General features: G+C 39.3%; 1 protein-coding gene across 2 annotated transcripts in view; it reads left to right on the top strand.

Moving 5' to 3' along the window:
• LOC126881413 (zinc finger protein 664-like) overlaps positions 1–6,736 on the top strand; it is a 99,928-nt gene extending 93,192 nt beyond the window's left edge. The window contains exon 3 of one of the 2 annotated variants that reach the window (XM_050645682.1): positions 6,632–6,736. In XM_050645682.1, the coding sequence (XP_050501639.1) occupies positions 6,632–6,669 (38 nt within the window). In that variant the 3' untranslated portion in view covers positions 6,670–6,736. Of the gene's footprint in view, positions 1–1,402; positions 1,508–6,631 lie in introns of those variants that run through there. The other variant, XM_050645681.1, reaches the window with a different exon arrangement.
• Positions 6,737–12,850: the final 6,114 nt, after the last annotated feature.

Below are 12,850 nucleotides of genomic sequence, written 5' to 3'. Positions count from 1 at the left end.
GTATAAATAATTATGTTAACGTTTATATTACTGAATATAGAATTAAATAACCTTTCAAATGAGCTATCACACGACCCCTACTCTCATTAAAAAAAATCATCGATTACGTCATCACGCCCAGATGGATGACGTCACTAGTATTATATACATGCCAAAAAGTCCTAATTTAAAAATAAAAATCGACCTGGCTGGGGATTTCTCTTCAAATTTGCCCATTCTCGAGATAATGAATTTATGCAAACTCAAACGTCCTCACTTATACTACAGTGTCGCACCCGCTTGATTAGCAATTAAAAACAAAGGTGTTTTCGATATTGTATTGCAAAAAACTCTTCGGGATTTTATCAATCGATGTTTAAAGAATATCTACCCACTTTGGCAACATTGAAATTTTCAGTTACACGTCCTATTTAGGGTTAAAAATGGCCGATTTCACAATTTTTAAATTTTTAATCGTTTATATGTCAAAAACTATTAACCTAAGAGAAAAGTAGCTACAGACATTAAAAAAAAAACTAATTTTAGGACAAAACCCTAATCACCTGGCAAGGTCTTATGCTGTTCAGAATCGCCTGTCATTGTACACATTTCTTCTAAATGACTTACTCAAACACATACTTTAATTTAAACCTTACAGGAGAAAGTTAATTTTACCCCTAAACTATGCACTATTCGATTCACCTGGTAGATACACGTGCAGCGTGCAGTGCTGATGCCTGCCAGGTCATGGTTTTTAGCCTTGGTATGCAATGAATTATCACTATACAAATTTCTAGCCTTACAGGAAGACCGTTTCGGAGGGTTCACTAGCTCTTAGGCTTTGCTCACACGGGCGATTTTTTACGGCGCGATAATTTACGGCGCCCATTGGTTTGACTACCTCCTCCACCAATTTTAGATGAAATGATTTCATATTTACGATAATTTACGGCGCCCATTGGTTTGACTACCTCTTCCACCAATTTTAGATGAAATGATTTCATCTAAAATTGGTGGAGGAGGTTGTAATGATAGGCTGACGCTCCGACCAAACATCGACACTCGGAACCGTGCGATTCTCTCAAATCGCGCAGGTGCCCCCACTAAGTTCCACCTCTCCGAACCAACGCCGCCAGAGGGATATTTAAGAGCATCCCAAGCGACGATCCGGCAGTCCTGAACGACCGTTCTGGGCTCCATAACCAGCCAAGCGAAGTGAGCGAGGCCGGCCAACCTGAATCGCGACGTGCACCGTTCGTGAGGTGATTCGTAAACTCAGGCAGGCCAACTCGAGACGAGACGCACGGTGTACCGAAGTGAGGTAATGTGCGACTCGTAATTCAACGGAGGCAAGCGTATTGAGCGAGCCCCGATAGATATAATATATTTGAATACCGCTGTTAATTTTGTTCTTCTGTTACAGACGCCCATCCGGAGGAGGACTTCGCTGGGACGAGATAAAATATCAAATTATTATTTTGCGTTATATTGTTATAATTTGGAGTTAATAGATTTGCTTTGTTTTCAACCTGTGTTTTACTGAGTCTGTCGTCCTGAAAGAACTACCCGTTACAAATTTGGCGCCCGAGCAAAAGTCGAAATATACGCAAGTAAACGTCGTTATTCGACGCCCAGATAATAACAAAAATGCCGACAGATAAAGACACAGACTCAGTACCAGGTGCCACGACGGGTACGTCATGGATAAATCGTCTTTCCAAAGAGGAATTACAGCGCGACGCCGAAAGGTGCGGATTGGATTCCAAAGGAACCATCGACGAGTTAAGGTTAAGACTCAGAACCTTTTATAAGGAACGCGGGGAAGCGACAGGAACAATCCCAAAAAGCAATACTTCCAAGGAAGCCGAACCAGACACACTGACCCAAGAAATTTCATTAATCAGAAACCAATTACAAGACTTAACAATGACAAAACAAATGAGGCAATCAGATTTTCTAAATCAAGTGCGGAGGTGGAACACACACTTCGACAAGAAACATTCGGATGCAGTAGACTTCATAGAAAGGATAGATGAATTAAGCCTAGTCTACGAGGTCGATAAGCAAGATCTGCTAAAAGCATTACCAGAATTGTTAGGAGATCACGCATTGTCATGGTACCGAAACAACAACAGAAATTGGGATTCATGGACGGACTTCATCAAAGATTTTAAGAAAGCTTTTTAACGCAGAGAATATTTGCTACAGCTAGAGGAGCAAATCAGAAACAGGAAGCAAAGGAAAAACGAACCAGTGGATAGATACATCACGGATATTCAAACATTGATCAGACGAGAGGGATCTTTTTCAAGAAACCAAGAACTCGACAGGATATATAAAAATATGCTGCCAGAATATAAGCTCTACGCTCGCCGCCGGGATTTCGAAGACTTATCGGGATTGCAAGAATTGGCCCAAGAGTACGAAACTTTAGAAGACGAAAGGACCCGAGAAAATAAAAATTTTCACGGAAATTGGAGACGTACAGACCCTACAGAATACGATGCCAAAAGGACATGCTTCCGGTGCAAGATGATAGGTCACTTCCGTAGGAATTGTAAAAACCCATGGAAAAAGTTTTGTTCGCGATGCGGCAAAGAAGGGGTCTACAGCAGTGACTGCTGTTCCAGACGTCAGGGAAACGAATAACAGACTGAAGAAACAAGGAGTCGTCCCAGTCTGAGGAGCAAGATTCGACTCCGCTCGTTCTAGCCGTTACACAACAAGCAAGCAACGACATGCGACTATTCGCATCACTGAAAATCGGACAAAGTTCCTACAAAGCATTAATTGACACAGGGACCACCCAAAATTACGCCGGAGATAGAATAGCGCAGATATTCAAACACTCCCTACATAGCTATAACGGAAGAATTAGACTAGCAAACGGATCTTCAATGGAGCTCAACCAGAAATTAACAATTGACTGCGAGATCGATAATTTACAAACAAGACAACCATTTATAATAATGCCAGGGTTAACAGAAGATGCAATACTAGGAGTGGAATTCCTCAGGGAACATTCGATCGAACTTAAGTTTGATAGGGATACATCCAAACAGTACGAACAACATCAAGAGGAAACATGTAACACTTTAAAAGACTCCACCCAAAATACAGAGATAGAAAGGTTCCTAAGAAGAGAGCTTAGGGAATTCGAGAAGTTAACAGGTCCCACCAACTTAATAAAGCACGAAATAAAATTGAAGAATAATTATTTATATGGGAAATAAGCCACAATTAAAATGAAAAAAATAATTTTATTAACGTTTCGATGCCCAAATCGGGTGTCGTTGTCAAAATACAAAATACTACTAATGGAAACAAAAATGTTGTTGTTTAAAATTATTTTTTTCATTTTAATTGTGGCTTATTTCCCATATAAATATTTAATCATAAAAATGCCACAAGAAAATAGCTTCAGAACAAAAATTGAAGAAAAGGTGCGATCCCGTCAAACAGCCGTATAGGCGGCACAATCCCGCAATGTTGCAGATCATCAACCAAGAGGTGGATAAAATGTTGAAAGAAGGAACTATCGAACCCTCTGCAAGTGGTTGGAGTTCACCGATTGTACTAGTTAAAAAAAAAGATAACTCGTACAGATTTTGCATTGACTTTAGAAAAGTCAACGAACTATCAGAAAAGGACGCGTATCCGTTACCGCGGATATCAGAAATTTTGGATAGACTTAAGGAAGCAAATTTCATCTCAACTCTCGATTTGAAGCAGGGATATTTTAAAATACCCCTGGAAGAAGCAAGCCGCCCAGTGACAGCATTTAGCGTACCCGGAAAAGGTCATTTTCAATTCAGAACTACCCCGTTCGGACTGCACTCCGCCGGAGCAACTTTCCAACGACTGCTAGACAAAGTAATACCGCCCGATGTAGAATTTGCGTTCGCATACTTGGATGATATCGTGGTAATATCGAAGACATTCCAAGAGCTTTTATATCACCTACAAGAGGTCTTCCGAAGACTAAAAGAAGCCAGATTACAACTTAACTTCGAAAAATGTACATTCTGCCAGCCAGAACTCAAATATTTAGGACACGTTGTGAGAGCAGAAGGAATAAAAACTGACCCGGAGAAGACCAGCGCTATAACCGAACTTGCACCACCTAGAAATGCACGTCAGCTCCGTCGCTTTTTAGGAATAACCTCATGGTATCGGCGATTCATAGAGAATTATTCGACAATAGCAGGACCACTAAACATTCTTCTAAAGAAGAAGATAAGATGGAAATGGACGGATAAGCAGGAAAACGCGTTTAAGGAACTCAAAGCGAAACTTACGACGGCTCCAGTATTAGCGTGTCCCGATTTCTCAAAAACATTCTACCTACAGACAGATGCATCAAACTGCGGACTTGGAGTTGCGCTAACACAAAAATACGACGGCCAAGATAAGGTAATCGCATACGCTAGTCGAACCCTCACACCAGCCGAGACAAAATATTCCACAACGGAAAAAGAATGTCTATCCATAGTGTACGGGATAAAGCAAATGAAGCCATGCATAGAAGGGTACAACTTCAAGGTTATATCGGATCACCAATCTCTCAAATGGCTGAAGAATCTCAAAAACCCGTCAGGTCGATTAGCCAGATAGAGTTTAGAACTGCAGCAGTACGATTTCGAAGTCATATATAGAAAGGGAGTTCTGAACAAGGTAGCAGATGCTTTATCACGGCAACCACAAGAAACCCTTAATGAGGAACCAGAGCTGGAGTTGTTAGCATCGGAACTAGAATCATGCGATTGGTATGATAATTTATATAGGAATGTGCTCCAAAACCCAGGTAATTTCCCGGATTTACAGATATCAAACGAGAAACTATATAAACACATTTGGAGCAGCCGCAATTTAGCCGACCCAGAATTTAACATCCCATGGAAATTATGCGTACCAAGTTATAAAAGGAAAGAGATTTTGAAAGAAAATCACGACTCAACCACAGCAGGCCATTTAGGAATTGCAAAAACAATTTGCCGGATAGCGCAGAAGTACTATTGGCCTAAGATGTTCAAACAAATTGCAGACTACGTTAGAACCTGTACGAAGTGCCTTCAATATAAACCGTCTCAAATGCAACCAGCCGGGAAAATGCAACCGTCCGCTGTAGAAAAGCCTTGGCATACTGTCTCAATCGATTTAGTGGGACCATTCCCAAGATCTACAAAGGGAAACGCTTTCCTGATAGTCGTGCAAGACCGGTTCACCAAATGGGTCGTCGCCCAACCAATAAAAGCAGCTTCTACGAACTCCATCATCGACTTTCTACGATCAAAAGTAATTATGCAATTCGGAATCCCAAAGAAAATCATCTCGGACAACGGCGCGCAGTTCACAAGTAGCAGCTTTAGGGCATTCATGAAGTCATACAATATAAATCACATTCTAACACACCATACTCGCCTCAATGCAATCCAGTAGAACGAACAAACAAGGTACTGAAAACAATGATAGCTACTTACGTGGAGGATAACCATAAAGACTGGGACAAATTCATACCAGAATTCTGCTATGCCATAAATTCGTCAAAACATGATTCGACAGGATTTTCACCAGCGCTTCTCAATTTTTGGAGAGAATTAGATACAACAGATGTGACAAATGACCAGGGTATACAGGGGTACGCAGGAAACTTAAGCAAGTTAGAAGCGTTGAGGGAATTGGCAAAAGTACACATGGAACACGCTTTCGAGGACCAAAAGAAACATTACGATTTAAGGCGAAGAAACTGACGGCCACATCCAGGAGACCGTGTCATGAAAAAGGAACACTATCTATCATCGGCTAGCGCAGCGTTCACCAGCAAGTTAGCGCCAAAGTACTCAGGACCATACACAGTAACATCCGTGATATCGCCAGTAATCGTAAAACTGAAATTTGCCGACAGCAATAGCCGTAAGCAGATAACGGCGCATGTGAAAGATTTAAAGCCATGGGTGGGGGAAGACGTCTCGACAGAAATCCCATCCCCACCAAAGGAAATCACTATATAAGCAGCAATATTAGCATTCAGAATTTAGTTCGTCCACATCCACCATGGAAGATATTCTAGAAATTCCTGAACAGATGACCCCCCTAGGAACGCCAGAGAGACACGGTCTGCCCGTGACACCAGGGAAAGACGCGGAACGGATGTTAAAGAGGTTCCACGAACTATTCGGAACGCCGCCATCCCCGCCAAGGAAGCAGAGTGTCCTCGAATCCCCGGCGGCCCCAGATACACCAACGGGGCTCAAGCCCAAGCCGCATCCACTCCAGGAAAACCTCAAACCGCAGAATACTCTGACCTATTGGAAGTCGTCCCAAAGCGACTAATCGAAGGAGGGACCAAAAGGTACAGAATTTCATGCAATAACGGGATAAAAATTGTAATAAACGACCCATTGTCCTGAACGACCGTTCTGGGCTCCATAACCAGCCAAGCGAAGTGAGCGAGGCCGGCCAACCTGAATCGCGACGTGCACTGTTTTGAGCTGATTCGTAAACTCAGGCAGGCCAACTCGAGACGAGACGCACGGTGTACCGAAGTGAGGTAATGTGCGACTCGTAATTCAACGGAGGCAAGCGTATTGAGCGAGCCCCGATAGATATAATATATTTGAATACCGCTGTTAATTTTGTTCTTCTGTTACAGACGCCCATCCGGAGGAGGACTTCGCTGGGACGAGATAAAATATCAAATTATTATTTTGCGTTATATTGTTATAATTTGGAGTTAATAGATTTGCTTTGTTTTCAACCTGTGTTTTACTGAGTCTGTCGTCCTGAAAGAACTACCCGTTACAAGGTAGTCAAACCAATGGGCGCCGTAAATTATCGCGCCGTAAAAAATCGCCTGTGTGGCCAAAGCGTTAGACAAACTAGTCAAATCCGTGTTTATTGTTCAGCCAATACTGGGCTTGAAGAATAATATAATATATTATGTACTAGCTGTCTAGGATATAGATGCTATTATATCAGCTTATATACATTTTTTTTAAATATATGAGGGTGGATTAAAGTAGATATATGGACCTCCTAATATATAAAAAACTTCCCCATTCTCTCTGAATTAATTATTTTTTCCAGAGGTAACTTATCAATTCTTGCGAAATAAAAAAACCGGTTATAGGTTTAGTAATAGCCGGTAGGTTTTTTCAATCCCTATTATTTAGATACATGAACCAGGTATCAGGTACCTAACGTTATGGTTCTAATAATGTAACGTTACTAGGCCTGGATCCGGCGTACCAAAAAAAGTTGATTAATAGCAAGCGGAAAATTTGTTAAAAGCTTAACGGTGTCTAATCGGACAAACTTTGATGTACGGGAACACTGGAACAGGAAAAGTTTTATTTGTGGAACAGTTTAAATATTTGGAACGTCAGATTACGAAAACGTCCCATGTATTTTTCAGACAGAACATCCAATTGATTTGTTACCCTTTCATTAAACTTTCATGCAAAAATCAGACTGCTATTACTAACCAACATGATTCCTGCCATTTGACATGTTCTTCGTGTTCCACTCATTAAAATGCCCAGTTGGTAATAAACACCAGTCTAATTTTTGCATGAGAGTTTAATGAAATGGTAACAAATCAATTGGAAGTACTGTCCGACAAAATACATGGAACGTTTTCGTAGTCTGACGTTCCAAATTTTTAACCTGTTCCACAATTAAAACTTACCCTGTTCCAGTGTTCGCATACATCAAAGTTTGTCCGACTAGTCACCGTTAAGCTATTAACGAATTTTCAGCTTGCTATTAATAAACTCTTTTTTGGTCTATACTAGGTCTATACCTGCCTTAAAGCGAGTTCTAATGATCGTTAAAAGCAACTATACGTATTATAACAACATAATACATACAATGTATTTTTTCGTTATGGCACTTTTTTCTTATAGGTACACGTTTGGCAACCCATTGTTTAACGATAAATAGCAAACATAGCTGCCGTCAATAAACGAGTCGGTATCCCTTATACGGCACTAATAAAACGGCGCAAAGTAGTAAAAGAATTAAGAACAGGATTCGAAAGTGCGTGCTGTAAGCATATACCGATTCAATAGGTATACTTTTTGTTTCGGTATCATTTTCATTAGTTCTAAATGGATACCGACGTGGATATCATCCGTGAAATTGCAGAATCTGAATAACTTAGTGCCGCGCTTCTTAAGGCCCGTTTTCACGCTACGTCTTATTGTAGGTTTTGTGTGATAGGACAAATCCTATACAATAAAATGTGGCGTGTAAACAGCAAAACCTACGTCTTGTCGAATCGATAAATGAAATCCATGTTTTATATGGTATACACTTGACAAAACGTACGTTTTGTCGTACGTTTTGTATGACCCACAAAACTTACAAGAAAACATAGCGTGAAAACGGGCCTTAAAGGCCCTGTTCACTGTAGTTAATTTCTGAAGTTGGTAACACGCACAGGGATGGAATTTGGATTCTTAGTAATATTCTTATAAATTAAACGCATAAGGTCTTACCTCTTAAAACCCATCAAATTTCATTTGCGTATCTCAACCGGTTTTGGAGCAATAAATAAATCGTCAGTTTGTAAGAAAAATTTTAACACCCCGTATATTGGAAACGAGAAATCTAAATAATCTAATTTCACTGTCTCATTATATTTACCTATATAAATATGTAAGAATCAATATTTTATATAATTTCTAATATAAAATACAAAAGTCACAGTACCAATTTTTCTTATGTTAATTTTCCTAGAACTTAATAGGTAAATACTTAATCCGCTTAACCACGGGAGCGAACTAGTATGTAATTAAGAGGGTTTTTGATCTTGGGAGCGAACTGGTGTGCTCCGCTTGAAATAAGTAATAGGGCTTGTCGTGATAATCCACAAAACATTGCACGACTAGTACAAGCTGCTCTTGCAGAATAGAACAAGCTACCCCCAAAAATATTGACAATTTGATCAGGAGCACGGCTTCGCCAATTTAAGCTTGGATAAGGACTTGGGGTGATAACACTGACTACTAAAAAAAACTACAAATAAATAAAAACAATTTACACATAATTCGTTATTCATAAAACTTTTTTATGCTATTGACAAAAAAAAAACACATAGTTTCAATTTGTTATTTCAAGACTTTATTGTTTGTTTTCATTTTTATTATGGTGTATGTATTGGTGATTAAATTGCTTTAAAATAAATATTGTTTGACATCGTATGTATTGTCAGGCCATGGAATTTGGGTGTCTACATTGTAAAAATGGCGTACACCCATCCTCCATGCTATGGCATGCTGGACGAGCCATAAAGTCTGTAGTCAACACCCCGAGGTATGGGCGGGAACACAAAGTGTATTAATACTCATACCCTTATGGAACGCACCTGGCGCATCATAAGAGCCTTCACATTTTACTCTTCTTCAACTTGTCTTGAGTGAAATGTCTTTAATCTTTCCTATCAGCCTCTCTTGGCTAACCCTTGTTTTTTCCGACCCCGAATGGCTATTAGGTTTCCGAGGGCAGACGGGTCACTATATTTCTTTCTATTACATACTCTTGACTAAGGGAGTAAACCCTAACAGAAAATCCTGGTCCTCCTGGTAGGGGGTTAGGGCGTAGGGCCTGCTCCTCTACACCTGTAAAAAACCAACTGCAAAAAATTCTAAAATCCGGCCTCGGAACACGGACGAAAAAAAAAACGAAGACGACGTAGCAAACGAACAAGGACTCTGAATATAAACACATGGAATATCCAAGGGTGGAGAACTAAGTCAGACGAAGTCATGACAGAAGTAAAGAAAATAAAATCAGATATCACAGTTCTCACTGAAACAAAGAAAAAAGGCCAAGGAAGTGAAGATATAGGAGGTTTTATCCATATTTATAGTGGAGTAGAAAAAGACAAGAGAGCACAAGCAGGGGTATCAATATTGATAAAAAAGACTTAAAAGCAAACGTGAAAAACTGGGAACACATCAATGAGAGAATTATTAGAGTATCTATTATGTGGAAAGGGCACGACCTCGAAATCATTGGAATATATGCTCCGTCAGAAAATGCATCAAAAACAGCCAAACAAATATTCTACGAGACCTTATCAGAACTTATAAACGGAGAGGCAGGGCTGAAAAATCTATTTGAATTTACTAAAGCTAGATTTTTTACAGTTGATTACTGTGAGTGTGTAGAGAAACATACTGCGGTCGGTCAAGCGAAACGTGTAACGCGCAAGACGGGTTAGCACGTAGTTAAATACTAAAACAAACACCACAGCACTAATGCTACTCACCTTGCAGTTATATGTAGGCCGTTGTCGTTCTTCAACGGTACTGGCTCCGAACTAACTCACCGGTGGCGGGGTGGATTCAAATAGAACGATAAAATATACTTGGGCGCCAGCTTCCTTTATTGCCAGCCAGTACAAACAGATAACTATAACTTATTCCCCAAATGAAGCAAAGGAATAATAATAAGACACGAGTAACCCATATACAACTTTTATTACCCTATGATGTAATACTAACGTCGGTTACGAGGTTGTCTCTTACAAACACACTATACAAGTGATTAGGTGACATTAACTATCTGAAATATTCAAAGAGTGACTACAAGTATTTTTTTTTAGTGACAAATTATCTAAATAATGTAAAAAGAAAATAAAAGTGACAAAATTATCTTACAGCAATATAACTATTAAAATTTAAAATCCACTATTTTAAATATATATATTTCCCCCATAACATTAAATTCAATTAAAAAAAAACACCAAAGCTTGGTAACAAAGACTAAGGCGAACGAACTTCGGGTAACGCGGCGGTTAGCAATGGGCCCATAGCATACGCAAGCGCAGAATGAAACACACCGTAGGTAATATTTGAAAAGTTTTAAACTATAGATTCCAATAAAATCCCTGCCTTTGCCCCATTACAATTTAAACTGTGATGTAGGTATTTTAAAAACTTTAGATATTGTTTACTTTAAATAAATGGTAGCAGTAAAAAAAAGAAAAATTAATAACTGGCTATTACACCCTAAAGTTATATGTTTCTGTTCACGAAAAATAAGTTACTAACATCGGCAAAAAAAATCAATAGATACTCCTAATGATCCTAGATGATCTATCCTCTTAATGAAGTTTAAATTAAAAATGTACAAATAATAAAGTTCATCCTCTTAATACTATCAAAAAAATTAAGTCCAAACAAAGCATGAATATAACTTAATTAATATAATGAAGTGTAAAAAAAAAAACCTTAATTCTGACTCTTCTTCACAGATTACCATATCTACAACGGATTATGTAGGGGCTTATGATTCTACCATCGGGTCCATCAGTCCATTCCCTGACATGCCATGACGCTCAAATGGCATCTCTGTTGAAAGCGTGTGACTTCAAAAAAACGTCCCGTACTAAAACGTCCCGTACTAAAATGTCCCGTACTAAAACGTCCCGTACTAAAATGTCCCGTACTAAAACCCTTAAATAAAAATAGTCCCATTAAGTACCCAAATTATGTACTTTAATTTACAAAATTTAAATATCCCCATAATAACAAGTAGCTGTTTCGATTAAGTATTTTATTTCTCTACAAAAAAATTAAATAGAACTACTTTGAAGAGCACTTCAATAAATAAATGCCTTCATAAAATGTAATGTATCCAGCTCTCGGACTATCAACTGCGTCGGGCGCGCGCAACGAAGAATTATTTACAAGCATGCGCGAATTACTTTCATACGAGCATGTCGTCCTCATGAATGGTTGTTTACATGTAATTAGTTATATTTACGTAATATGTACCTACGTTTAATAAATGGGTAGTAATTCCAAATTACTGTTGTATTAATTAGATATTATGTCAACCCAGGCTTGTACATTAAACTGGCGACGAGGATGGGATGCGAATATCCAGTGGCGTACCATAGTCGTACTCTATCGTCTGCGGAAAGAAACTTCGCCCAAATCGACAAAGAAGCACTGGCCATAATATCGGGCGTTAAAAAATTCCATGAATATGTATATGGCAGGAAAATAAGCATAAAAACGGACCATAAACCATTGCTGGGTATTTTTAATCCAAAAAAAGGTGTCCCAGAGATACTGTCACCCAGAATGCTTAGATGGGCCCTTATGTTATCTGCGTATGATTACGAATTATGCTACATACCTGGTGCAAAAATTCAGAATGCAGATGCTCTTAGCAGGTTGCCACAAAAGGTAAATGCGCCAGAACCGCCAAACTCAGATGACGTTTTGATGCTCGAGAACATCCCAGAAAAACTAATATGTGCCAAAGACATCGCTAATGAAACTAAGAAAGACCCAGTGTTATCTAAAGTTTTGCAGTGGGCATGGAAAGGCTGGCCTGAGGAGAAAATTAAATTTTCAGACGAATATACTCCTTATCTACAACGTAAACACGAAATTAGCTGTTATCAAGACTGCCTGTTATGGGGTACGAGGGTAATAGTTCCACTTGGAGGGAGGAAAACAATACTGAACTTGCTACACTCAGCACACCCTGGAATCGTAAAAATGAAGTCACTGGCACGCTCATATGTTTGGTGGCCAAATCTCGACAAGCAAATTGAACACCTAGTAAATACATGCAGCGAGTGCCAGGAGTCTAGAAAATTTCAATACTAATGAGCCAAAAAATTGGGACTCCTACGTCGAACGTATGGATTTTTTCTTCACGGCCAATAATATTACCGATCCAGAGAAGCAAAGAGCCACATTTCTGAGTCTGTGTGGGGCAAATACTTATGAAATTATAAGGTCTTTGGTTGCACCAGCAAAAGTTAGTGATTCGAGCTACGAAGAGATCACTGCAGAGTTGAAAAAACATTTTGCGCCAAAAACGTCTGAAATTGTCTGCAGATTCAAGT

Source organism: Diabrotica virgifera, chromosome 3 (assembly GCF_917563875.1).
Source record: "Diabrotica virgifera virgifera chromosome 3, PGI_DIABVI_V3a".
Lineage (NCBI taxonomy): Eukaryota > Metazoa > Arthropoda > Insecta > Coleoptera > Chrysomelidae > Diabrotica > Diabrotica virgifera.
The sequence above is the reverse complement of the archived record's forward strand: the minus strand, read 5'-3'. Positions and strand labels throughout refer to the sequence as shown.